The sequence below is a fragment of the Acanthochromis polyacanthus genome, chromosome 4, assembly GCF_021347895.1.
Source record: "Acanthochromis polyacanthus isolate Apoly-LR-REF ecotype Palm Island chromosome 4, KAUST_Apoly_ChrSc, whole genome shotgun sequence".
NCBI lineage: Eukaryota > Metazoa > Chordata > Actinopteri > Pomacentridae > Acanthochromis > Acanthochromis polyacanthus.
The window spans coordinates 34,343,301-34,370,776 of NC_067116.1; the positions used below are offsets into that span (position 1 = coordinate 34,343,301).

The 27,476-nt window shown below is 39.5% G+C and overlaps 1 protein-coding gene across 14 annotated transcripts in view; it reads right to left on the reverse strand.

Annotated features, from left to right (window-relative positions):
- The window catches only part of fryl (furry homolog, like), an 83,852-nt gene that overhangs the window by 48,421 nt on the left and 7,955 nt on the right, over positions 1 to 27,476 (reverse strand). For 3 of the 14 annotated variants that reach the window (XM_022199526.2, XM_051946673.1, XM_051946672.1), the window contains exons 1-2: positions 12,542 to 13,269; positions 1,550 to 1,758 (exon numbers count right to left, since the gene is read on the reverse strand). In XM_022199526.2, coding sequence (XP_022055218.1) covers positions 1,550 to 1,758; positions 12,542 to 12,614 — 282 coding nt within the window. In that variant the 5' untranslated portion in view covers positions 12,615 to 13,269. Of the gene's footprint in view, positions 1 to 1,549; positions 1,759 to 12,541; positions 13,270 to 18,855; positions 18,904 to 20,927; positions 21,477 to 27,476 lie in introns of those variants that run through there. The other 11 variants (XM_051946671.1, XM_051946669.1, XM_051946666.1 and 8 more) reach the window with 8 other exon arrangements.

Sequence of the window (27,476 nt, forward strand, 5' to 3'; positions counted from 1 at the left end):
TCTAACCGCAGGCCTGGTGATGAGTAAGCAAACAAGAGAAAAGAACACTGAAGTTTTAGTGTGGTGCATTAATACAGTGCTGAGTGAGAGTGAGCCTCTTGATGTAGACAGATCTGGACTTTGAAAGTAGACAGCGTATGTGCACATGATTCTATACATACTGTAATAGCTATGCATTGATCGGTCACATTGCTCCCCAAATCAAACACAGAAAAGCACTCAGCGATGTTTCTGAAAGGCTGTTACGTTGCAATTTTTATAGCATATAGCAGCTAGTTACACATTTGGCTGTAGCACTGTGATTATTCCTCGGTGTACCGAGCACAGTGGGAGGACATGGCACAGGAATCATTGAGTTTGGAAATTCCCGCTGTGTTTGAGCACCATCAATAAAAAGCATGAACAAATCTAAGCACCTCTCAAGTCTGACAGTGACTGCTTCTATTATAACTCTATAAATGATTCATTATAAAGATCAGGATGATGGAGAATCTCATTTCACAAGCTATCCTGAAAACAAACATTTGCTGTTATAAACTTTGGTTTTCCTGCACGTATTTTCACAAATTTTGGGCTGCATGTGGACCTCCTTATTTGGGAACAAAACTAAATTTACATCACGTAGACTTGGGAAGCAGGAACTGTCCACAAGACGTCTGCCAATACATTATATTTTTTAAAAAGCATTTAAAAGAAAAGCAATCCAGAATTATGCTTAGTGCACACTGACATGCCTGAAACGGCATATCACATGACCATTCACATATGTTGGACAATGCAGGTGCCGATGTAAACATGAAGCAGGAGGTTAGCTGCTTAACTTAACAACAGCAATGGCAAAGAGTAAGATCACAGATTTCCATAAGCATAGACAACAAGGTCAGCAATGCTTGAAATTGGTTTATCTACGCTGAATTAAACACCGATAGTCAAGTCTGATGATTTATTTCTTCTGGAGAACTGTCACATGATAGGAGCGTGATGAACCAGAGACCAAATGTAGTCACAGTAAGGCCCAATCAGAGGCAAACACAGGTTTCTGCATTATAGTTTCCAAAGTCTACCAGGTCAGACTCAAATGCAGTCCTGGAGTTTCCAACTAAGAATGGGGTTAACATTTTTTCTAGTCTCTGTATTAGGAGTAATACAATGCTAGAGTAGTGTGGACGCTAGGCGTAAACATAGTATAAGTTATGTATCGTAAAATTTAAAAACATTATAAACGGATGTAGCCCGAGTTAACAGTATTCACCTGCCAGCTCATGTAAAACGAAAGCAACTGAATCAAAGGAAATTAATGGAGAAACAGCCAATCCAGTCTGTTATGATAAACAATTCCATCAATGATTTCGCTCATTAACAAAAAAGTGATACGTTGCTCTTGCCACTTTCCAAACATCTTTCAGTTGTTCCTCAACTGGCTAAAGGCACGGCAGTTAGTTGCAAAAGAGAAGAGGTACTCTCAGCAGTGTGTGCCACATCACGTGCCGTGTATTGTATTTCATTTCCTGTGTTTCTTGACACTCGCTTTCACCCTCTGTGGACTCACCAGCGGTTCAGCCATCACCATCTCGATCTTCTTCTCGGCCAGCACAGCAAACTCAGCAAATAGACTCTTGATGACAAACTCCCCGGGCTTGAGCTCAGGGTCGATGGTGATGCTCGACATGGCGGCAATGTTGTGTTTCTCCCACGAGAGGGGAGTCACCGAGGAGGGGGCACGGCGTCTACTCACACTGCTGCTGACTGGTGTAGAAGCTGCAGGGAGAGCAGAGGGTAGAGGTTAGGAAATAGTACAGTGGGAGTCAGAGCAGAAGGGTCACACTAAGAACAACGCTCTTGTAAAGTATCCAAGGTCATGTGGTGGTTGAAACAAAAACAGCAGCACAAATGTTTCCTAAAGAGGCAAAATGAGAGAACTGATGAGAGCGCAAAAAAGGAATATTGCTGTGCTGACAAGAGCAAACATACCATTCTCGCCGATTTATTTGAAATTTGTAATTACAAAATAATTTCACTCACATTGCATATATTTGGTTGCCTAAATGTAGAGTAAGTAAATACTACACACCAGCTCTTTCTGAAATGTTGGTCTGAAAGAAACCTTATTTGCTTTCTTGCAGAGTTATTAGCTTAGACAGTTGATACCACTCTCATATCTGTGCAGCAAACATAAAGCTATAGCCAGCAGAAACATAAAAACAATACACTGTGTATTCTGTGATGGTACTGGAGGCAGACAGGCTGTTTGGATAGAGTCGGGCCAGAGTCATTTCAATTTAGTACAGGAGAGTATCAATCTTCACTTCTAACGCTGACAAAGACCATGAATAACCATATCTACAAACTCTTCTTTTAAATTCATATCATCATTCATAACACCCATTACTGACCAAAAAAACCAAATACAGCTAAAATTGCATCTTCCTCAATCTTAATTTGTACATATCTAAATCTGTAAGATACATCAGAACACAAAAATCCTAATATCAAAACAAAAATCACCATTTCTGGATGTCTGACAGACAATCTTTTATGTCTTGAGGAGCACAATGCTAGCAAATGTTAGCTTAGATCATCAAACCTCTGGTGAACTCATCTGATCTCTGAGAATGCAGAGGAACATCTGTCTATCGTTAGACACGACCATTTACCAACGGTTTCTAAATCACATGCAGGCTATGGTAGAAGCTAGTTAGGCGGCTGTGCCCAGAGAAACTTCTAGTCTCCACTCAGTTACAGCAGCAAAGCACCACAGATGACCAAAAATTACCTTTAAAAAAAGTGATAGAAGTTGTTCTAATCTCAGACTTATCCAATGTTTAAAATCAAGTAATTTAATGTACATGCACTTTTTTTTTTAATCTGTGTTTTCAATGAGTGGCTCGCACACTGAAAATGTCAATATGACAATCAGTCACATGCATTTAATCGTGGCCTATCAAAATCATGACTGGGATAAATACTGTATAAACTCTGTAGCCCTGCTTTGAAATGCCTTTTCCTGCTTTTGTTTTCACATGTCAAAAGTATTATATTCAACTGCTATCACACACGTGTTGCTTAAATTGGCATACTTGTGAGCTGTGAATAATTCACAATGAAGCCCTATCCTAAATGTGTGTTGATGACCATTATATTCCACCTGCATTTATATTTTATGAACACGTTTTAAAGACAAAGTAGAAAGAACATTAAAACTAACTTTTCCAACTCACAGCAGGCAATTACAGTTCATTTAACTAGTAGTGAAGCTTAAGTAATTACAGTTAATTTACAATTGCACACATTTCGGTGATTATACGGTGACCACCGACAGCTCAGTGGATTTGGGTGTATTAAATCCTGTATAGAAATGATGTCAGGAATTTTGCCTTGTGCAAAATAGTTAAAAAAGGTTTAACATGGTCCACTACGGTTGTTGAAGGAATTAACTTGCTGTGTTGTTGGTTTGTCTGACCACAGAAAATGCTTGGTGCAAATGCAAATTAGTCACTGTGGTAACAGAGGATCCCATGAATCCTTAGTAAAATATCAACTATGAGCAGTGCTGTAACAAACTTTTCTGTTACTACAACACAGTAGCAGTTGTGAAATTCTTAATGAATTATTACATAGTTAACCAAACACTGGAGGGGGAAAGTTTATCAGATTCACAACACCTTTCAAAGTAAACACGAGTTCAATTAAACAGTCGACTCAATGTTAACCTGTGAGGAAAGCAAAACACCATAAAACTGAATCGCCACAGGGATCCTTCAGCAGAATGTAGACTGGCTTCCAAAAACACATTTATTCTGGGTCCCTAAGAAAACCCAGAGCACATTTGCATGTGGTACAGATCATTTGGTCCTTCTATTCAAATAGTATAAGCAAAGTTTTGGTGTCTACGGAGATGACTGAGTGAGAAGCTGGAGCCTGGGTGGAGCTTTCCATTTGGCTGTGTAGGGTAAATAATAAATCTAAAACTACTAAATAAAAATACATTTCAACCAGTGAACCACACAAGCAATAAATATCACAGCAGCCTTTCTTTAGCTCCATTGTAACAGAAAAAATAAAAAAAACTTTCTTTAAGACAGGTAAGACAAGGTGGTGATCACTTACTACATCTCATTCACTCAGTCGTTTTGTTTTATTTTGTGTACACAAAGGCAACAAATTTCCTGAAAAAGTACTTGGGTATAAGCTCCATATAATTTTCAGAAAAACTCAGTGACTATCACAAAACATATATGTAGGTAAAGGCTCATACAGTCAAGTTGTGCAAAAGGCACTTTGTTACAAAACATTAATTTGTCTTCTTGAAATTTATGCTACAACTGGAAAGCAACTACTAGTCTAGCTCTCAATCTTATTAGTCCGGCCCAGTGAAGAGCCAATAGCAGACTGACCCTTTACCTCATTCCCTCCCAGGAAAGGCCTTGTTCTGTTTCTTCCTGGTTGTCACAGAAACTCTCATGCTTTCTGAATAGTCCAAATACCATTAAGGAGCAGATGTGCACTAAAAAACATTTTCAGTTTAGCAATATTCACACCAGAATATGAAACTTTTTATCATCAAAATATGCTCAGCGGTTGAAAAACCAGACACTGATCAAGAAGCCAAGCATGTTATAGACTGACCCACTTGACAGGATACTGATTCTGGCATTCCAAAATCAGGAGACTAAAATGGTAGAGATAAGATTTTGGCCTTCAAACAAGGTTATATAGTACATTGCTACACCCCTTAGAGTAAAAGTTGCATTTATCAAGAGCTGTGAACTTTGAAAAGCAGAGACAAGCTAACAACAGCATACTCGAAACAAATCATTTCTTGGTCTGTTCAGTCAATAATAAAAGCTACACTGGTTGCAACGAACATATTCACGTACATAAATTACTTCAAGAGTAGAATTAAACTGAAAGAAAAATCTTGCGCTTAGCTAGCCAGGTAGATGTATACTTCACTGACACACAGGGAAACTTGTCTTGGGCTCAAAGCCACTGTATCACACAACACCCATGTATTTGGATGATACAAAAATGGATTCAAAAAGCTTGACAAATTTCACAAAGACAATTTGCAAACCAGACTTAGTTGCACAGCATTTTTGTCAAGTCATAAAAAGACAGTAGCTTACATAATAAAGAAACAGCTACAGTTAAAGCAGTTCTTCTGTGAAATATGCAAAAAGCAACTATTAAAAATAAACAGACAACATACAGACTAAAATAGATATATAGAATAAAACCTAATAAAAACATTTTGTGCATGTAGTATTATGAACAAACTGCTCCACTTTGGACAAATAGTTGTGCTGGAAACTAACATCTTTAATCACTACTAGTACTGCCACTTACTCGTTATAGCAGTATGTAGTAAGCTGTGTTTCCTGTTGGCCGATGAGTTGGCTCCCACAGTTTGTTTTGTGTATTTGTGTGGGTGACATGACACACAGTACTATCAACGCCGTCACACTACACAGATCAAGGTGGCAGGAACTCACAAAGACACGCAGCAAAGTGCCAGGAAAATAGAAGAGTAAAAGCTAGTAAACATGGATGTAAACAACGCTGGATGTAAAATATTTAATGCACTCCACACACTAGACCTCAACTTAACTCTTGTTTGTTCATGGGAACACTCTAAGGGGCATCTGTAAATAATACATAACCTCTACCATTTAAAAACCCTTTCTCTAAAGTATGCCACTGTTTGTTCCAGTATCCCCACCGCTCTTTAAAATGTCAAAATAAAATAAAATCACCTCAAATGTGCTGTAATTTAATTGTGAGGATCAAATTCTAATAAATTCTTAAAGATTAAATTTTTTTGTACCGAGCAAATGAAAGCAGGGAGATGGCTTGGGTTGCGTAGTTGCAAGTGTGAGTTGCGTTGTGGTCATGTTGTCCAGCAGCACAGAGAGCCTTTCAAGCATTTCCCTCTTTGTTTACTGTGCTTCACCAACACCCCCAATGATGTCACATAGCCAGCTCCTAATATCCAATCAGGGTTCCGTCTTTTACCCCCGCCAGCCTTTTTTTCTCTCCCACCCAGGGCCAACTGGATTGTTGACTGGTTCACACATTTGAATACCCCAACACTGTACTTTTCCAGTCAACGGCAAAATGGGAAAAACAAAGCAAGGCAGCTTTTTTCTGAGCCAAGTGTCTGCACTGCCCCTCCCTCCTTCTCTCTCTTTGCTCCCTAGGACATGCCAGTCATTTATGGCATGCCAAGCTTTGGTTTCCTTCCAAAACTGATCCCACTGCAAAAAATATTGGCAAATAATTGAAAAAAAACATATATGTAAAAAAAAAGAGGTAGTATTGCTTACAAACTCCTCCAGGAAGTTGCACTGACTTCAACTTCAGTGACTCACTTGTGACCTGAAGTCATGTTTCAGTTCTCATTCAAATCCAAATGCAAAAGTTCAAGGACATTGCGTTAATAACATGTAAAAACACTTGAGGGCCTCAAGGAAAGCCAAGTACAGCAAATGATTTGTACATCATATGCAAAATTTAACATCATAACATCACAAAGTGCTATGTTTTAAATATAAATGCCAACCGAATCTGAAGCAAACTCTTGAAAAGCTGCAAAAAAATAAAAACAAGAAAATATGATTTAGTCTTGGTTCAGCTGGAGAGAATAAACCAGCCTTTGTAGTGACGTCAGAGGGCGGTGGCCTATGCTACGCTAAGCATGACTAAAATAGAGCAGAAGAAGCTGGAAAAGAGACTTTTTTTGCCAACTGCAAAAAATGTCTTATAAAAGAAAAAGAAATAAACGCTGGTCGTCTTTAAGAATTGCTTTAAATGTGGAACATTGCCAATGCTGTTTAATGCTAGCTATTACTGACTGTGTTTCATGTTCTCCTGACAGTGAGGGCAATGAAGAAGCGGAAACAGCTGATCAGTCATGCGAGTTAAATGTTCAAAACTTCAGAACTTATTGGAAAAGGGTGTTTTCATTTGCATTAAGCACATTAACGCATATTCATAAAATGCAAAAAACTACTGTAAGCAAGTACAAAAACTATTATTTGTTTATGTTTTGCAATGCAATACTTCCAAAAGTGCATAAAATGTGTTACGGCAACACGGCTAATGTTTTTTGTGGCTGAATCAACATTGGGATGTTGTCATTGCTGAAGCCACAATATTGATAATGATAAAAAAAGACTGATTGTTTACGAAGTCTATATGAAAACTACTAAACTTTTATTGGTTTTTGAGTTACCAGTTGTCCAGAGTTGTTCTTAGTCATAAATCATCCCCACATTTTATCTTTGTCCTGTCTTAGCTTGAAAAATTTTAGACCTCCTGCCCAAGAGAACATTGGTATCTAAGAACTGCAGAACATCTTGACCCTAAAAAAGGATGCTACTGCTGCTATAGTTCTGATAGAAAGAACTGACATGTTTCTGTTAAAATGCTGCATAAGAAAATACCCATCAAGTCCTGCTGTGGGAGGCCTATACGTCGCACTCTGCCAGACTTCCATGGCTGTGCTTGAGAAATGGAGCACCCCGCAGGATTACACAACTATTACAGCAGTGACTCCACCTTGTCACAGTTAAAATAAAGCCCTCCCAACGCCTGCTCACTTCCCCTGGCAGGACAACCAGAAACAACAACCCAAACACACACACACACTGTTGGAATGCAGGGCCGAGAGTGTGTCCACTTTTTTTTAGAGGGAGACAAAAGAATTGCAGCCAGTGTTTATGTGGCGTGGCAGTGCCAATTTTGCTATTATGCCTCAACATGCTCCGTCTCTGACGAGTTATTACTGGTTTACTCTTCACCATTACTACTTCCAAAGAGAATTTTAAAGATACAGGGCAAACTTTATTTATTACTAAATAGTGACAAGGCATGAGTTCAAAACAGGCTTATATCGAAAAACCACTGGAAAAAATCTATCTGGCAATAAAGTCCTGCATTGTGACTTCCCTACAATTATTAGTAGGTGCTATAACTAATTTCAGCATTTTCTGTTTTCACTGACATCACAAAGAGAGAACATGGATGGAAGTTATGGCAGGCCACCATGGAAGGGCTTTTAGAAATTAGGGCTTCTTTGTTTCAGAGGTCCAGTAAGAAGCTGGCACCCAGCACCAGACTGGAGAGAGAGGAGGGCGGTAGTTAGAAGAGGGGTAAAAGCAAGGAAGATCTGCAAGAAGTTTACTCAACAGGTAACCGTCTTACTGCTTGTATCCCAAGCAGGAGTTCTAGTGAGGAAATAATGGCAGACTGCAAGGAAACTGCTCATTCTTTGTTTACAGATGTGCACGTCTAGAAGCTAGGCTATGCAAATGTATTACATAGTGATGAAGATAGTTACAGAAGAAAAGCCTGGACTTCAATTTTGGTGTTTTAAGCAGATAAGGAGTGGTGTGGGAGAGATTAATTCCCTTTGGTAAGGACATTGTTTTGCAGGTGTTATAGATGCACAAAAAGCTACAACACTGAAGGGAAGGAAAAATCCAAAAAAAGCACATTGGCTCTTAAAAACACTCTTCATAGGAGTACTTTCAGAACAAAAAAAATGCAAACTAATTTAAAGGTCTGAAATTGTGTATAACACCAACGGTCCTACTTATCTTGAAATGGAATATAAATTAGCCATAATGTAATATACAACCTCAGTTTCATTTCATTCTATTATGCAAACATTTTAGGATTCCAGACAACTACCAAATATATATATGACTTGTATTTCTAAACTATGTAATACCTTGAGGGAGAGAAGAAACTTCTTGCAATATTTCCTGGAATGCTGACCATTCCTCCTTGTCGGGGGATGGGGGGGCCTATGGTCGCCAAGCTCAAACAATGGTTGCTATGTGTTTACATGAAAAATATTTCCTATTACCCGAAATCATAAAATAATCACAGTAACAGTATTGTCCTCAATTTTATAAATCATGCATCCTGTTCAGGGTTAAAGGGTTCCAGCCTATCCCAGACACATACTGGGTGAAGAGGAGGAAAATAAACATTATGCTGGTCACAAAAATAAAGACATTCACACCAGCGGAAATAAGGACTTCTGATGCAGACATGGAAAGTATGAAAACTTTACAAAGCAAAGTTCCAGACCCTGCTGTGTGAAAGGAATTTATTTTTTTGTTTGAAAGTTGATCAAAGCCAAAGATTAGAGTTTGTACACAACATGTTTCACTGCTAACTTGCAAACTATCTCTTGAGTATTACTTTCTACAAAGTTCAACAAAGTCTTAGAAAATTCAGTGCAAATCCATTTTCAACTAGAAATAACCTTGCTCATCATTTCTAATGCAGGGAATTTCAATCAAGTCCACTGAGACGGCTCATAAAGTTTTAGTTCTACTCACTCAAATAGCAAAATGCCCTCTACTAAATGCAAGTGCTGCATTCAATACTACTGACCACACTAAGCTGCTAAACATTTGAAAACTGCAGACAACTTTCTTGGTATTGTTTTAAGTTGTCTTATCAACAAGACAGGGTCTACATTTGTGGTCATGACAAACTGAAACAAGAAAAGCACTCAGCAAGTGCAGTACTCTGCCAAGGCTGTTCATTCCCCACATGGCATTGTCAGAAACGCAACTTTTTTTTTTTAGAAATGCAGTATTTTTTTCATAGTTACTGATGATCAGAAATCACAGTAACATAGAATGTCACCATTTAATATAGATGTACCCACAAATACAATGACCTTGCACTGAGCACAGGTATGTATTATGCATGTGTACGTTATGCATGGATACCGAATCGCATGACCTAAATATGTAGCGGGAGGCAGGAATTGATGGGACTGGGAAACACCCCCACAGTTTAATCAATAGATTCTGGTATCATTTCCAACAGATAAGTCCACTACAGTGGATTTGCAGTAGGATCGCAATCATGTCATCATCGGCAGGCAGCTGATGTAGTGTTCACTTGTCACAGTTACACTGACGCCGTGACGCTATCTCACTAGGATACAGAAATCTTTCACAAATCCGTGGATCCAGGCTATAAGCTGCATCACTGCCAAAATCTATATCACTTGGTCCTTGTGTCATTTCTGACTTTCCTTGAAAATTCAGTCCAAATCTGTTTGTCAGTTTTTGAGTAATGTTGTGCACAGACAGACCGACCAACACCGATCGTCACATAACTCTGCCACTGTCCTTGGAGGAGTAATTAATTGCAGGAATGAAAGGTCAGTCCAACCACTATCAATTAGGGCAGACAATGCAAAATAAAACAAAGAACTGAAAACACTAAAGCATGAAAATTTCTAGCATTTAACATGTGATGGTCTAAAAATTGGTCCACTTCTCAAATATGTGGTCTTTGCTGTGTGATGTAACACCTCTGCTCATGTTCTCTGAAGGGCAATGACAATTTTTTTCATGTAATAGACATTGCTTGAGGCATTTTATTTTAGGTGGCCTATCTTTGCTATAATATGTACAGGAAGTCCTGGTAATTCACAAAACAAATCAGTAACTCAAATCTTAAAAACTTTTGATGCCATAAAAGGTTACAACTACAATAAAACTCTCGCCGGACCTTCCTCTGATCAGTGGTGGACACGTATTGCGTCAGCTTGCAGACATATGAGTTGTTAGAGGTAGGACTGAATGCATGGACCAACAACATTTGGCCAGTTAAATTAAGCACCAGGTAGCCATCAGCTACTTTCAAATTAATGGAGTCAATTTGGTGGTGACTGCCAGATTAGCTAGCACAATGGCTGAGGAAGGAGAGGACTTTGTTTAAAATAAAGTAATATTTAAAAGCTTAGAAAAAAATATTTTCAATGGAAGAAAAGAAAAGGATTTAAATGCTATCTAATCACTTTATTCAGTGGGTATAGGCTATTTAATATTTGGCTTGACATTAGCAGTGTAATATTATAAGCAAAAAGACTTTGTAACATAGTTAATCTGCATATTACAATATTTATTGCAAGTCATGCCATCAGTGCAATACTGAACAACGTTATCACACAACACACATTAATCATTGATGCCTATTTGGAAGTCACTTTGTGTTACACTGTCATGCATATCTATAAGAAACACCAAAACGTCCATTTCTGAAACAATTCTGACTGATACAGTCCATTATGTGTGTCTGAGTGTGATAGAGAATACATACAAATATATAACACAAAAGAAGCCCTAAACCTCTGACCAGCTACTCTAATTAGTACTCCAACAGAATTTTTCTTATTCCACTCAAGTCTAGATGATATACACAGACAATAGTGTGTAACGTCCTCTGGGTGTACTAAGCCATTGCAAGCAATGTCGCAGTAGATGTAAACAGCACTGTTTAATGCTACTCAAGTGCTGTAAATGAAGTATTTTGACCTAGTATTCAGTTTGCAAAAAGTCTGTTATAATCTATTCGTAGGGTCATATCAGATTTTCCAGAAAGTCACTACTTCATGTTGTATATTTACATTGACATTGAACTAGATAAAAACACACAGTGACTAAGGATTTTGTCCACATCCTGGTGAATCCTAATGAAGCCAATCCAAAACATAAACTTATTCTTAATTCCATCCCATGCAGGGCAAGTCAGGTGAGAGCATTCAAACAATCTATTCCTCTATTCCTGTTTTAGACAAAAGGGCTGCTCGGACAGATTTTGTGTGGCTGAGGTACTGCAATCAAAGCGAAGATATGCACTAGAGGCTACGTACAATCTTCTCACAGAGTTTTGTCACACACTCACAAAAACATTACGCATCCTAAAAGTCACACAAGAAACAGTATTGTGTCCTGTGTGTAATTATTAATGCCGTAACAACGCAGTGATAAATCAGCAGTAGCAGGTGGGCACTTCAGACTGCTGTTTACCATCCATCTATGTCAAACAATACATTTCAATGAGACTGAGGACACTGCTCCTTTCTGATTCCTGATGTATTATGGGCTACATGGGAAGCTAATAATAGGAGGGAACCAGAAGACAGATCAATAGTAGGGAAACATTAGCTGCCTTGGAGGAAAGAAAGAGGAGAGATATAAAAGCAGGAGGATGAGGAGGAGATGGGAGGGATGAAGAGTGTGTTAAGTGCTGCTAGAGAGATTAAAAAAGTGATTATGACGTTACAGTAAAAAGAAGTTGATAAAGATGCATAGAGTAAAGGAAAGTTCTGAGTGTCCTCAGAGTAACAGAGAGTGTTTGTCTGCCTATGGTATGTGTCGGTAGATGCTCATCAGTAGAAACATAATCTATGGGACAACCAGGAGCCAGTGGAACGATGATGAGCAAGTGGAGGAGGGTACTCTGCTGATGGAAGATTTTAATTGCTGCCACCTGCATACACATCAAACAAGCCTGACTAAACCTGGACTAAACATAATCAGTCATCCTGACAACTCCATTAATGGCCACTTATCTGATACATGTAGGAGATAGGAAAACCCCAAGCATGAATTGCATGCAAGCATGTACAAAGCTGCACAGGATCTGCTGGCTGTGTGTGGTAGATAGGTCTGGTGGCAGTAACTGTGGTATGTAAACATGTGTGCAAGCTTGGCAGGGTACTCACAGCTGCTACTCCAAGACTTGAGGAGAGATTTGATGCTGATCTCAAAGAAGACCGAATCCTGCAGGCTCAGCATGGTGGCTCTCAAAAGTTAAGTTTCACCAGAAGGCACAAAGTTTACAGAGTTCCCGTGACTTTTGTTTCACAAAACCCAAACATTCCACTCTTCCCAAAAATATCACCTCGCAAAAAAAATCTTTACACCTATCGCACTTCCAGCTCCTCTCCCCTGACTGGGGCTGAAAGCTACCCTCCACAGGTGCGAGTTAAGGGCACCATCCTGAACAACAGAGACTCAAGAAGTCCTACCGGTTTTCTTTTTCTGCCACCTTGTTCACTTAAGACTAAAACTGCACTGCAAGAAGAGGAGAGAGAGTGCATAGCCTGGCTAGTTAGAGAAGTATTCCACCCCAGCGCCCGCTGCCCAATTGCCAGTCCACAGAATCCCTCATCCCCATTTCAACAAAGAAAAATCCAGAAAGATGAAGGACCAAACTGCGTGAGAACTTTTGCTCCTGATATGAGAGAAAATAGCAGCAGAACAGTGCACGATTGAAGTCTTAACAATGTGCAGCAATATTCCTTCTCCTCTTCTCTTCCTGTGTATGTATGTGTGTGCCAGTCCTAGCCCGCTAGCACTGTCAGCCACCCTCCGCCTCCCCTCGAAAAGCTCTCTCCCTCTCTATTCGCTCATGGCCGGCCCCTCCTCTTCCGAGCGAGCTCTTGTTCTTTTACTGATGCCTGCTCTTTTCTCTCAAAGTGAGAGAGTGAGCTTGTTTCAACAGCAAACAGAGGAAGGCGGGAGCAGAGAGTGGGGGTGGGTGATGTCATCAAAATGCTGCGAGTGTTCCCTGGCTGTGGTTCAGCAATGCATACGCATGTCAGAGCTGCTACTGTGCTGCCTCTCCACTAGCCTATCAAAGCGACACTTCCTGTAAGCTCCATAGCAATACTGATGCGTCATTCCTGACTGCAGTAGGAGGGAAAGGAAAGAATGGGAGGATGGAAGAGAGGGAGAGAAAGAAAAAGATAGATAGGGGTGCAAACACAACTAGTAGAACTAGTTTCTGCAGAACCCAAAATAAGAATATTATATTCCTGAATTATATGTGACATGTAACTCCAAGTTCAAACCAAAGTTAAGTGTAGAACTACATTAAGATAAAGGTAAATGTGGGTTACGCTACAATCATTTACATGATGACACCATGGGCCAGGGATACGTGACTAGTGGTATGTTTTATCTATTTCTCATCTCAGTTCAAGGCATAATAATGATCACAGGTCATCCATTTGCTCAGCTAAACGTTCACACCCAGTGGAGTCAGTCATTACATCACTGCTCTGTTCAAAAGCTACCAGGCATAGTAACGCACAGAATGATACACAAACTCACTACACACTGCATTAGTAAGAAAACAGCCCTTTGTGTTTGTGTGAAGCAAGACACAAACACACACACCTGTAATTTTAATCTTGTGTTGATGGTAGATATTCCTCCCGTCGCAGAGACTTAAAAACTGAGCCACATGACATCAAGCAATTTGTAGTCAAGCACAGGATTAAGTTTGTTACCAAAATATTCTGACGAGAAACAGCAGTGGGAAAGCTGCAAAAGACAAATGCTCTTTGTCTTCTTTTAGTTTAGTCTTCATTTCTCTCTTGCCCTCAGTCTCTGCCTATGTCACATGTCCTCCACTACACAAGTTATGCAAAATGAGGCAGAGCTCATTGCAAACAAACACAGCACAAGCAGATGCTTTGTCAAGCCCTGGCTGGTGCTACCCTGATGCAGGCTTCCACTGTGAAACTCTGCCTTGTAATAAATAAGCACAGATTCATTACAGCACCATTGCAATTTTGCTGCAAATACACATTGTTCCATTTAATTTCAAACTGGGTCACAAGTTTGCAAATTTGGAAAATATGCTTATTGATTCCGAGAGTTAAACGAGAGGGCTAAAACCATTTTCATATCCATGCACTTCCCAAAATGTCAAAGTAGTACTTTAAATGGACAAACAACTAGAAACACGTTATGATGGCCCTTTGTGATACAATTTTAGAAATACTAAGTCTATTTTAAAAATGTCTGTGGCATTTTATTCACTAGAGGTCTGCCAAATATTCTTAAACTGCAATCACACCCTGAGCAACGGCTGCAGCTGAAGATGTGAAGTCACATAAAGCAGTCAATGAACCACAGTCTGGTCCTCAATGAGAAGGGAGAGGACTTGCTGTTGCATAGTTCAAACTACAGCAGGACGTTTCAATATGACTAAGCTTACTGACAAAATGTTTTCAGTGTAGCCAGAATATCTAGTGCTACATTATATTTGCAAATATTAGAGGGATGACTGTCTACAAAAATGAATTTCCTGACAGAAGTTCTCATCCTCTGGCAGGCTCAAAGGCTTTTCAGTTGCTGCCACCAGCACAGGCACACTTACGGACTATCCGAAAATTAATGTTTATTTTTCTCAGTTTCAGAACTTTGATACCTTGTGGTCACCACCAGAAATAGCTGTTTCCACTGTCTAATGTATGATTTATTCTGACAAACATATTTAGCATTTAACCAACCTAAAGCTGTTTTGGTCCACCATAATCCATGAATCAGTTGCTCTTTTAAAATAAAAAATGAAGAAAGACCAGGGAAGAATTTGATATTTAATCTGAAGGGAATATGACAGTGAAAATCAATAACACCACTTTTATTTCATAAAAGATTGCATTGAAATTCTTCACGTGTAAACAGACACACTGGTGTTCACCACGTCTGAATAACTGAAGTACAGACCAATATTTTTAACAGATTACATCAGATCAGCAGGTAGACCATTAGGAGATACTGAGTTTGATAAAAACTGCATCAGCAATTATTACACTGCCATGGATACAGTGCAGTAAATTGCGGTACACCATGTGAGTCTTGTTTTATTTGTCCGCTAGACTATAAAATCAAAAGTACAAAAAACATCTAGTTATTTTGATGATGGGTTTTTTTTGTAATGACTTGCACATGAATAGTGGATTCTTTTTCATTTTCAGACCCTGGATTCTAAGTTGAATATGAAAATAACGAATTATACAGATTCACCTTGACTTTAAAGATACTATTTTAGGTTCTGCTACCTGACACAAGTGCAATTGGTCATGACAAAGCGGCTGGATTGTTGAATAGCTTTAGGCCCGAGTCAAGTTTGGTTATTTTCATATATACCTTCCTAAGAAGTCTCCAGGCCTTCAGTCTCAGTGAGTACGCTGCAACTGAAACTAGCAAAAGGCTTCAGTATACTGAAAACAAGCTTTTAGATCAACTTTGACTCAAGCTCCCAGACTGTAAGAAGAAGGCAGAAGTATTTGGTAGAGGCCTGAATTATGTATTTTAAAGAAAATTAGAGTTCATATTATTGTCATCATTATCAGGAAACCAAGCCAGTCAACACACAACATGCAGAGACCTCTGCAGGCATTGTTTTCTGTAAACCAGCTCCATTGTTCAAGGAATGCAGAGCTGACAACATCGTCTCTCCGGGTCTTGGAACATTAAAGCTAAGCGCTACTGTCCAACAGAGCTGACGTAAGTTGAAGACCTCAAATAAACAACATTACAACTCACTTCCTGGAAAGAAGAGCTCGCTGATCAAATAATCTCAACTAAATGCACAACCAAGGCAGGTTACAGTAGCTCCATTCACAAAGTGGGAGCAATGATGGACAGCTAGCCATCCCGACTGCAGACAGTATAGAGGAGCTGTTCCTCCCAAGAGCCCACAGGGTGGAGGATGCATTTCCTGTCCTGGCCTCTCTGAAGGGCAGTGGTGGGAACAATAATCGATAGGAGCTGTAATTCAATCCCTGACCTCCCTAGTGATGCCTGGGATGCAGAGGACATGCCATTTAGATCCATCACAGCAGTCTGAGTATGCAGCACAACACTGCAACCTGCACAGCTCCTTACTTCCACACACTCCCTTGAGTCACGAAGCAGCTATTTCATACTTCCCTGTAATAATAATCAATGCACACTGAGAAACTCTGCACATTTTTACTAGAGTCTGAAGCTTTCTCACACAAAACTGATGATCTGGATTTTTTTCCTTCCATGGTATAAAGATCTGTGGCTGTATGAGTGAAAAGAATCAAAACTACCTTTATAGATAACAAATTCAAACAACAGAAACTTTCTCCTCTGTTCAAACTGAATGAGCAAACTCATCCCTTTGATTTGCCTAGCAAATCAAGAGAGGCTAATTTCAGGAAAGAGTCGTTCTTTGGTCGGAAGCATATCGTCTCTATGGAACGACAAAGCAGAACACCAGGTAAATCTGAATTAAAACACATCTTAACATAAGATCAAATAGGTCAAATCATTACTCATGGCACTTACTCAAAAGATCTGATGCCAAGTTTGTCATTATGGGGTAAGGATGCAAATTTTAAACCGTTTCCTTAACCAATAGTCAACCACATTAACAATAAAACAATCAAATAATTGTTCAAATAATGGAATTACAGCAGCAGTTATTCCATATGTTGAAGCTGTTTAATACCAAATGTTCATCAGCTCAGTCACCTTAGAATTCAAAATATTAAACACAACAGATGAGCTGCAGTCTTTGCAGGTGAAACTGCCTCTAACACGACTGACCTTCTCACAGTGGTTTTCTATCAAAATAAACCTGATCTACATGCTGAAGTGACTTGGTAATTGTAGTTAGCGTTAGTCCAACTACTAAAAACAGCTGCTCAGCTGGAACAGATGACCAAAATACTGTGCAGGAACTTCGTCAGTCTAGGAAATCTGTCCGTGTTTACTGGCACCTTTATTTTCAGAGCAAAGTAACATCAATACACATCATCGTCTTTCCACAGTTTTTTAATAAGTTATTTTTTGGCCTTTTGTTGGCTTTACTAGACAGGTTTAGTTGAGAGGCAGACAAGAAAGCAGGGAGAAGAATGGGGAGAAGACCTGCAGAAAAGGGCCGCTAGCTGGAAGTCTACTGGGGACTACAGCGCCTGTTCATAGGTCGCCTGCTCAACCAGCAGAGCTACCTGGGCAGTCCAATTTTTCCACAGTTTTAATGTTGTTGAAACTACATATTTAGAGTCCTTTTGGTCCTGAACGTTAGTAGTGTTTGCAGCTACAGATGCTCTTGGCTGACAGACAATTATTTTTTCACAACTGTGTGCTGCTGAGTTTATCGACAACTGCGACAGGTCGCAGTTTAGTCTGACGTGCTGGATGTAGGCTGTGGTATAAATCTGCCAATGGCTGCTCTTTTTCGGCAGCTTTGTCCTGACTCTCTTCTATGTGCAAGTTATCATTTTCAAAATCCACTTCACTGCAGGAAACAACAACATCCAGACTAGCCACCTACCATACAACCTCGCTGTTTGTTTCAGTGAATTATTATACATTTGAATGACAGTGCTAGCCATTAAAATAGATAATTTGCTTTAGCTTGAAATGTGGATCGTATTTTGAGGGAACAATGAAACCACGTGCTTCACTTGGCTCCACCATGTCATTTGAGATTGGTTTAAAGAAATACAAGCAAGCCAGAGTTTTTCTTCATATAGCAGAAAGATAGAGAGATGCAGCCAAACTTAATATGTTCTACAGAATGGACATAGAGACCGAAAACTTCTGAGAATATGTCTGTCTTCTGCCTTTCTAGCATATTTTAATAATTTTAATAATTGACATAATTATTAACTGCAATTAATTGATGAACAGATAATCATTAAAATTCCATTATTTATTTGGCAGAACTGATTGAAGAAAGGCCATTAACAGTGATTCACAGCTGCATTGAGCTGCTCCTCAATGCAGACTCCGCATTGAGCTGCTCCATTAGGGCCTTAGTTTCACTACAGTTGGCTAATAACTACTTAAGACATTCGATGAATAAGTTTGTCCAGCCTGTCTGGATACACACCCTGTGGTCTGTTCAGACAGAAATCATACAGACATCTCTCATGACAGAAGCACAATCCACCAGCACAGACTCATGTTCAGTCACATGCTTCAAGCACTCCCTAATCACAAACAGGAAACCTGCTGCACCCATTAACCAAATACTGCCCCAATCAAACTTGTCCTAAAATGCTCTGCTTCCAGCAACTGAATGATGTCACTGTATGCAAAGAAAGACAAATGGCAGAAAGAATAGAGTAGCACCACCTTAAAAGCCAACTCAGGCTATGCCAGTTCTGCAGAAAGGGAGTGGCACTCAGTTCTGATTTAAACACATCTCCAATTACCTCAGCTACTGTAGTGATTACATCCCTTCTTTCATTACATAACTCACCATTAAGACCCTTGCCACCACCAGCATGATGTAAAAAGGAGATTTTTCTAATATGACGGAGGTTTCCTATTTGGAAAGAAAAAAATGGGGAAAGATTTGAAAACAATTTGCCCAGTCCAGTCAGTAGAAAAGCAGATTTCAACACATATCAACCATTAGTTTTACAAGCTAAGCACAAACATACTATGTGAGTCGAACTAACACAACCGTGTTTTGTTTTCACTGCTCATCAAAACTCCAACTGAGTGAAGCCCATTATTGAGAGTTAGCTAAGCTAGCTGACTAGTCCTTTTCTTGGAGGCCAACAGGCTAGGTGAGTACAGCAGAAGGCAGCGCTGAGTTATGCTTTAGCCATGAGCAAATAGGGCACAAGCATGTTCTGACAGGTAGCACAAAACTGAGATACTAATAAAAAGTCATCACCACACGGCTGATCCAAACTGGCTAACCTGCACGCACACATACCATGTGTATATGCACACACATCTACTAAACCTTTACTTACTGTATCCACAGACACAATCAGAGACCTACTTCAGAGGAAAATAATTTGTCAGCACAACTCATGCTTTAGGAATGGCTAAAAATTTGCTAGAAACAGCCAGTCCCAATACTAGTCCACTTACATTGATTATATGTAAATACTGACTACAATCACGTTAATTTAAGTTTTATGATATTTTCTCTCTACGCTCTACAAGGCATACCGGGTCAGCAAAATAGTTCAGCATTACAGACACATAACCTGCATCGTTGCTTTCCTTTTGATGGTTTATTAAAATATTTTGGATCTCAAAATTGCTCCCCAGAAGCAACAAGCAGTCTCATAAGCCAGCACTATGTCAGACCGTGACACGATGTACAACACAGTTCTGACAGTGTCCTTTCTATGTTACAAGGCATGCATGTCAAATGCTGGTAAATATATGAAAATAATAGAAAAATAATACCATTTTAAATTGTTCAAAATGTATTCAAGATGACACCAGACACACATGCTTACATCTGAAAAAAATTCATTTGAAGGTTTCTGGCCACCTGACACCTGGAAATCCAAAACCTACTATCATTTTAAAACATGTCTTGGTCTCTAAAAATGTCAGAATAACTTCAGTTCTTTTGGTGTCCTCACTTTTAGTAAACTTTGTCTCCAACTTGGTGCTGAGCGTAATGCATACAGTCATTTAAGCTGAGTGTGTTTGTTGAAAACAGCTGTTAGCTGCTGCTGACACCTGGGTTAATGGGAGCAGTGAATGTGAGTCAAGCAGGTTTTTTTTTTTTAAATACAATAGGCCATGTCTAGCCTAAACTCAGTTTTCTGTAGTGTGTTGGTACCTTTGGCTCCCCAAAAAACAGCTGCCACTCAGTTTGCCTGGTTGCTGCTGGTAGAGACTGATGTGAGGTCAGACTTTGAGGAGGTTGGCTAAGTAGGCTAAAAACATAATGAACACAATGTTCATCAGTTTCAAATATTCAATTTCTAGTTTATGCTCGATTATCAGATGACCTGATACAAACAGGACTGAGAAAATCACCACTATGTACACAATGAGGAATGCTAATGTTGTAATAATGCTCAAATTGGGGATCAGTAAGCCAAATACAACTCCTTTCTTGAGAAGATAATATCAAAATAGATTTTGCATCAGTTTAATTCTCTAATCTATAGGATAGACTGTTGTCAATACACACACATATATATATATATATATATATATATATATATATATATTTTTTTTTAAACACAGAGCTTTGATAGTGAGCTGATACCACAGACTTCTACAAGCCAATGATGTCAGGTAATGTTGTACCACAGAGATGATCAGGATTCAACAGGTAGCCCAGCCTTAGTGTGATTAGAACACTGTATATAGTGTATATGTATGTATATGCATGCTAGCATATGCATATAAAGGGGTGAAAGCAAAGCCAATATTTGGTTACATGTGAATAAAGCTTGACAAACTGAATTAAAAACTGTAAATCATAAAAATCAGCCCATATTTGTTAGCAAAAATTAACCCAAAATCAATGCAGGTAACTACATGAATATGCACTTCAGCCTGTTGTACCTTTGAGGCGGTTGTGGTTACTGCGGGCAGGTTTGGAGGGGCCAATCCCTGGATTTAAGTGCATCACTGGATCTACCGGATCTTCTTCAATGGCCTGTCCCATGGCTAACAAGCCCAGCTTTTTCATGCGAAGGAGCCGTGGACCTGTTTCCTTAGGTAAGGCTCCCCCATTTTCAAGAGAGCACTCCCCTGAGATGACAGCTGGAACCAGGCTCTTCAGAAACTCCATGTTCGTTGAAACTTTTTTTATGTCTTTCTCTCTGATGTGTAGTCCAGTAGCCTGTGCCACGCCATTCCCTGACACAAACTACCAGTCTGCCTCATCTGCCCCATTTACAGACAAGCAGGTAGACAGGTAGAGTCCTTGTGCTGAGCTGCTACTAATGTGCAGTAGTTACGCATTCACTCACTGACAGAGCCTACATCTGCGGGCCGTTACAGACCAGAAGAGACACTACTTGTCAGGCTCTCTAAAGTTGTTTAGAGAACTAACTAACTAGCTGGAGTGACAAAGCAAAAACTTGCGCTGAAACATTACCTGTCTGTTCACAGGGTAAAGAGAAAGTAAAGAGATATGGCTCTTTTTATGAGTCGTGATGTAATTGTGTGTGGGCAGGGCTATGTTTGAGTGCCAGGCACTATCTGGGGTGGGACTAGAACATGTTCCACAGGAGATAACACAAGCCCGGGCCACCAGCCAATCACAACAGCGACGACACCAGCCACACCCTGCTGGCCTGTGCTTCTTACCAGTGAAAGAAACCAAGAGAGGAGGAAGAAGATTGACAGACACTTAAGAAGTAGGAAAGCTCAGAGGAGCTAGGGACTCTTGCTTGCCTGCATTTACTGATAGCTCTTATCAAAGTTGAAATTGTGTCACTTGTTAGCATTCACACTCAAGCACAAATGCTTGTTTGTTTTCTGGCCAGCTTCCTAAAATAACAAGAGCAACCCTCGTCTTCCTTTCACTTCTGCTTGCCTGTGCTGAGCTATTATGAAGAGAAACAGAATGAGCAAAGTAATGGTGTCTGTGAAACGGGGTGATGACAGACTGCTGTGCTCTGCTTGGCTGCACAGCTTGTACCTGCAGCAAACTCAAACCCGTCCAAATATCCCTAACTGCGGAGTAAGAGGGACTATACTGTGCTGACTCTCATAAAAGCTCACTGCCTAAAGAAATCATCAATTTGCTGTTCTCTGGGACTGAGTGCAAAAATTAATAAGCCTTTGAAGCACAAACACAGCCAGTCGTCAACAGCAATAGAAAGCTGTACCACTCCACAAAAATTAAAGATGACCAAAGCACCAGTGTGCAAGAAGCGGTTAAAACACCTTTAAGGGAAGAAATTTCTGTTTTTTCATCATTAACTATACACTGAACAATGCAATGGGGCAATACAAATAAAAACAACATTTATTTTATCTTGCTCTAATTAATAACTCATTAAGCATTTTGACATCAACACTGAATTAAAAAAAAACTCTGCCTGGCATTTCTAATGATCCTAACAGGATTTAAAACTTTGCTTTGCAGCTTTAAAAGCTCTTTTTTTTTACCACAGCAAGACAAACTGGGTATAAGTTACCAGTCCTGCACAAACTGGAAGAGTGGCAAAGTACCTAAGATCGTGGTCAAGAAAGTTGAGCCTCTAACGTGTTTAATAGAACATTTCATAATTTCATTTAAATGTGTAAACTGCCAACTGCCATCAAAGCGCATAAAAAATATAAAGTTTGGTTGCATGGACAAAAACATATCGCTTGATATTGACCTTTTCCCCGTGGCTTGCGTACAGGTCTTCCAAAGGGTGTGACTCGGCTACTGCTTGGCCTCTCGTCATCCACATCCACGGCTGCAGACCTCCTCTGGTGGAGGCAGAGGTCAGTCAGGAGCGGCGGTTTATTTATTGCATCTTACTGTTACATCAGTTTACTGCAAAGCTGAATTTACTTCCTTATTGTGTTTCAAGGTCAGATCATTCCTTTGCCCTTATGTATTTTTGTTGAAGAGCAAATTTATTTTGGATGCGTTTGTTTTTTATTGTTGCTTTAACATTAAAATGAATTACTAAAATGAAAATAAACTAATATTTCAGCTATACTCGCCAAAATGAAGAATGGAATTGTACGAGTTAAGTGCCAAGACAAACAACTTCAGTAGATTACAGGTTTCTTAGTGTCTGAATGCCAGAAGGCAGCTGATATGGTTAGTCATTGTAACATGAGAAGCCAGTGGGTGGTTGTTTCTCAATCGGTTTAATTTTGATCATATTTAACCACAATGACAGTAAAATTTTGAAGTGTGCCTTAATGATAACACAGAGTCACTGTGTGCTTCAGTGTGTCCTACAACTCTGTTCTGTGCATTGGAGTATCAATTAAAAACTGTAAAACAACAAAACAAAAACTTAACATTGCACTATATACAACTGAGTAGTCAAATGCAATTGGCATGCAATATTGCAGAGCTGCAAAACGGATGCAACTCATAGAGAGACCACAAAAGAAGGAAAATTTCATTAAAGCACACAGTCTGCCCAGTATTGTACTGTGTAAGTCTGAACCATTTAATACAATGGTTTTCTAAGAAAGCTATCCAAACTATGTTTGTGCTAAAACAGTTCTAATTAGCTTTGTGATGTGGATAATATTACACTGGTGAGCAAGTGTTAACTCAAAGATGTCAAAGAATTCTATTTATTTTTTATGGGTTACATAACCTCACACTGAAGCAGCCATCTCCTTCATAGAAAATGTCGTCTCTGGGCAATTATCTTAAGGACAAAATGCATCGCATGTAAGACCAATAAGTGTGGTCAGGAACTTATTAAGAAAGTGCTTACACCCTCTACTGCAGTGTGTGAAAATGTCAGCGACATGATGTAATTGTTTCAGTGTATAAACCATGTCAGAAGCCTGAGATAGGACGTAAAGGATTTTTTTAAAATATACCACTATCTTCCTGTGTTTTCCCTGTGCATTTATAAAAAAAATAAAATAAACAGTAGTTATCTACGAATTTCAGTTATGGTTTTTAAATAAATTTAGAAAGCTCCAAACCTAGTCTGCAGACAAACTGCTGCAGGTTTTGAAAGTGTTTTGTTCTGTGCACCCATGGCAATGTTTTCGTTACACAGCATCTTTAATGTCATTTCACACAAATGATAAGAAATCATGTTTTATCCATCACTTTGACATGAGCTAACGGTTACAAAACCATATGCCTCAGGCTCCATCATGATGAAGAAGCAGACAGAGGTACAAATTGAAACGTAGGGAATTCAAAATTTTCCATTGTTGTTGTGACTGTTAACTAAATTAGGTGTCAAAACTGATGAATTCTACCAAGAATTAAAAATACCTTAAAAATTAACTGATTTAAGTTGCAGATTGTGTTTCCAATTTTCTCAGCATCCATTTTTTAGCTCATTTTGGCAGTTAATGAGATCATTTTAGATAACTGGATTTTACGTATGCGTTGGCTACACTGATCCAGAAACTTACGCAGACTATTTGCCGAGCGGATGTGCTGTAGAATCTAATAAAGCTTGGACAGAGTCTTTGACTTAGTCTGTTGAAGATCTGGTAGTTTTTTAACACACTTGTTAATTTTTTAGACCAGTGATTTAACCAGCAAAATTTTTTGCCGATCCCCGTCATCAAACAGTCCCAACATGAAGGCATGCAACATTTTCTCTGGGAATAATGAATGAGACTTCAGCAACCAGGGATGACCAGAAAACCTTGCTCCACTTTGCAAATCTATAATAAATGAAGTGCAGCAGTATTGCGAGAAGTCTCCCCTCTACAGGCCAGCTGGCAGAAAATACACCAAGCAGCACAAACAAATTGTTGAAATCTACTGACAAGCCTTAAATTGTTGAGGAAAAAAAAAACGGAACTGCTCAGCAAGATTTGATGGCAAACCACCAAGAAGCTTGTTAGAGCTGGACACTGGCTGACCAACACTTTTGCAGAAAACTGCTCCACAAAATCATTCCAAAGCTGTCACAATTTTGATAAATGAAAAGTATGCACCTTCAGTCTCTTAAATTTCATTCATTTACTTTTAAATCAATTTTACACCTTTTTTTTTTAATCAGAGAGAAACCATAAAATCGAAGAAAGAAGATTTTAGCCCCATGCTAAGAGTGGTGGTGTTAATTTGACGGCTATTTTGGTCTCACTGAGCGTAAAGAGCAGAAGACTCAGCACAGAAATTAATTTCTAGTTGTGTATTCAACCACTTACACAACAGCACTGTGAATGGATGTCAAAGTGTCATTATGTAAAGAAAGTAAGTTGCCTAACTGGCTGCCCTAGTTATGACAGGACAGCCCAGAACACAATTAAGCTGATAACCAAAACTTGATAACCAGGATGAGCAATCTGGAGCCAAAGTTGAACCATTTGAAATGGCGTGACAATATTGAACAGAATATTGCCAACAACACAAAAGATCTAAGCCATCATGCACAAGAAACAAAAATGCTTTAAGCTGCAAGGAGGGGCATTTGTTGGGATGGTGCAAGACTGGGGCCTAAGCAAAGATGCATAGAGGCTGAGGCAGCACATCCTCGTAAGAATCACTAAATGAGTCAGAGAGGCAGAGAGAGAGGGAGAAAGAGAGAGGGGGGCTGACTGATGAGGTAAAGATAGCCATCACTTGGCCTGAGCACCACAATGGCCAGTGGAGGCAGCTGCGGTTAGCTGGGGCCAGGTCTGCTGGTGCTGTGGAGTTAGAACAATACCCCTGCACAGGAGGCCCAGATCCCAATCAGCCCAGGAATGTGGAAGAGGAAGCTCTGGGAACAATGTGCAGCGTTCCTAGGCCGTTTCTGGGTCCCACCCGTCTCTGCCTAGTTCTGCTTTCAAGCAGGAGAAAACAGGAAAACTAGTGGGCTCGGGCCCAGAAGTCAGGGTCGGTTCTGCAGTCAGCTGAGGGGGCTGTTCTGTACATTGTCAGCACTAAATCTGCTACAGTCATTGCGATCGCTCCGGCCATGCACAAAACTCTACCTCGGGATGTGAGTAAACAGTTTGAGGTCCGTGTCAGGTAAGCTGCACGTCAAAACTATGTTGTAGTGCCCCCTCATGGTGAAAACAGCTACTACACTATCTAGCTGCAATCTTGCCTTCCTGTGCTAGACTCCAAAGTGAAACCTGAAAATATGCAGCTATAAAATGACATTTTTGCAGATGTGTCTATGTAACAACACGAATTTGATTTCCCTTATTACTACTACTACAATCCCTTCCCATTTCCTAGATTATGGCTCACCAAAGTTACAGTGCAAGCTATAAATTATGGCTATTGAGTTTACAACTCTTGTATGTTTCTATAATTGTGAAATCCTAATAAAATCTTTACATATTCCAAAGTTATTAGACCACAACAAGCACATCACTTGACAGGCATGCATATATGTGTGCAATCTGGAAACATTTAAACAATACCACTATTTTTGGCTCATATGCACTATGCAAAAAATTTTAATAAATAAATAATTGTCCTTTTACGTAATGCTTCAGTTTTTCCTTAACAGTCCTGCTAAGTCTATAGACTACATATTCAAGATTAGAGTCAAAGGCAGGCCAGGAAGCAAATCTCACTCTTTGACTTTTATTGACACTACAATCAATTATTTGTTAAGCTATCGGGACAAACTTTGTCTTTCTATTCTTGCCTACAATAGATTTATCTTTGTTTCTTTTTCAGACAAGGGTGCCTACAAGCTAAATTGGTTCGACAGAGTTTTTCATGGTCAAACAGAAACAAGAAACAAAACATTTAACATTCAGACAAAGAGATCAAGCTGGTCCTTCCTACTCATGAATGACAGTTGTGAGGCAACCCACAGAGAGTCTGGTTGTCACGGCTGAAGAATGTCAGAATGTGACCTAACCAGACTCTGCAACTAAATTACCCTCTTTTTTGTTGTCCTGACCAGTTCTGAGATCACACTCATCTCCCGGAGGCCACAATAATACGCAGAACAATATTTTACAACAGTATGTAGTGGAGTACACTAGTATATCTCAACTTCATGACATTTATAGTTTCTTGCAAAAGTGACAACTTAACTGGTTATTTTTAGGTTAATTTCTTTCAAGAATGCTGACACCAGAGCTTCTATGAAGGATTATTTTCAAAGCATAGTAATCTATTGGTTGTATTGACAGTATCTGATGATGTATCCAGTGTACGACACAAACACGAAATATGGGCTGAACCTGTTTTGGACCACAGTATTGTTGTCCAGGGATGTTTCTTTGCTAAATATGCATTTAAGAATTAGACTTTAAGTAGCTGTACTACTTTCACAAAATTTCCTCCCTTTCTGGTATCGACGTGTCACTGTTTTCAAAATCTCCTCTGCTACAGGAAACAACATCTGCCTTCAAGCAGCAACCTACACACTGAATATGGCGAGTTTTGCTTAAGGTATGGAAACAGCAGGCCTGTTTCATTCCCTGTGTGCAAATGTTACAGCAAAACAGTTCCTGACACTATTTGTCCTGGGCTCCATCTCTGCAGCCGGGGTTTAG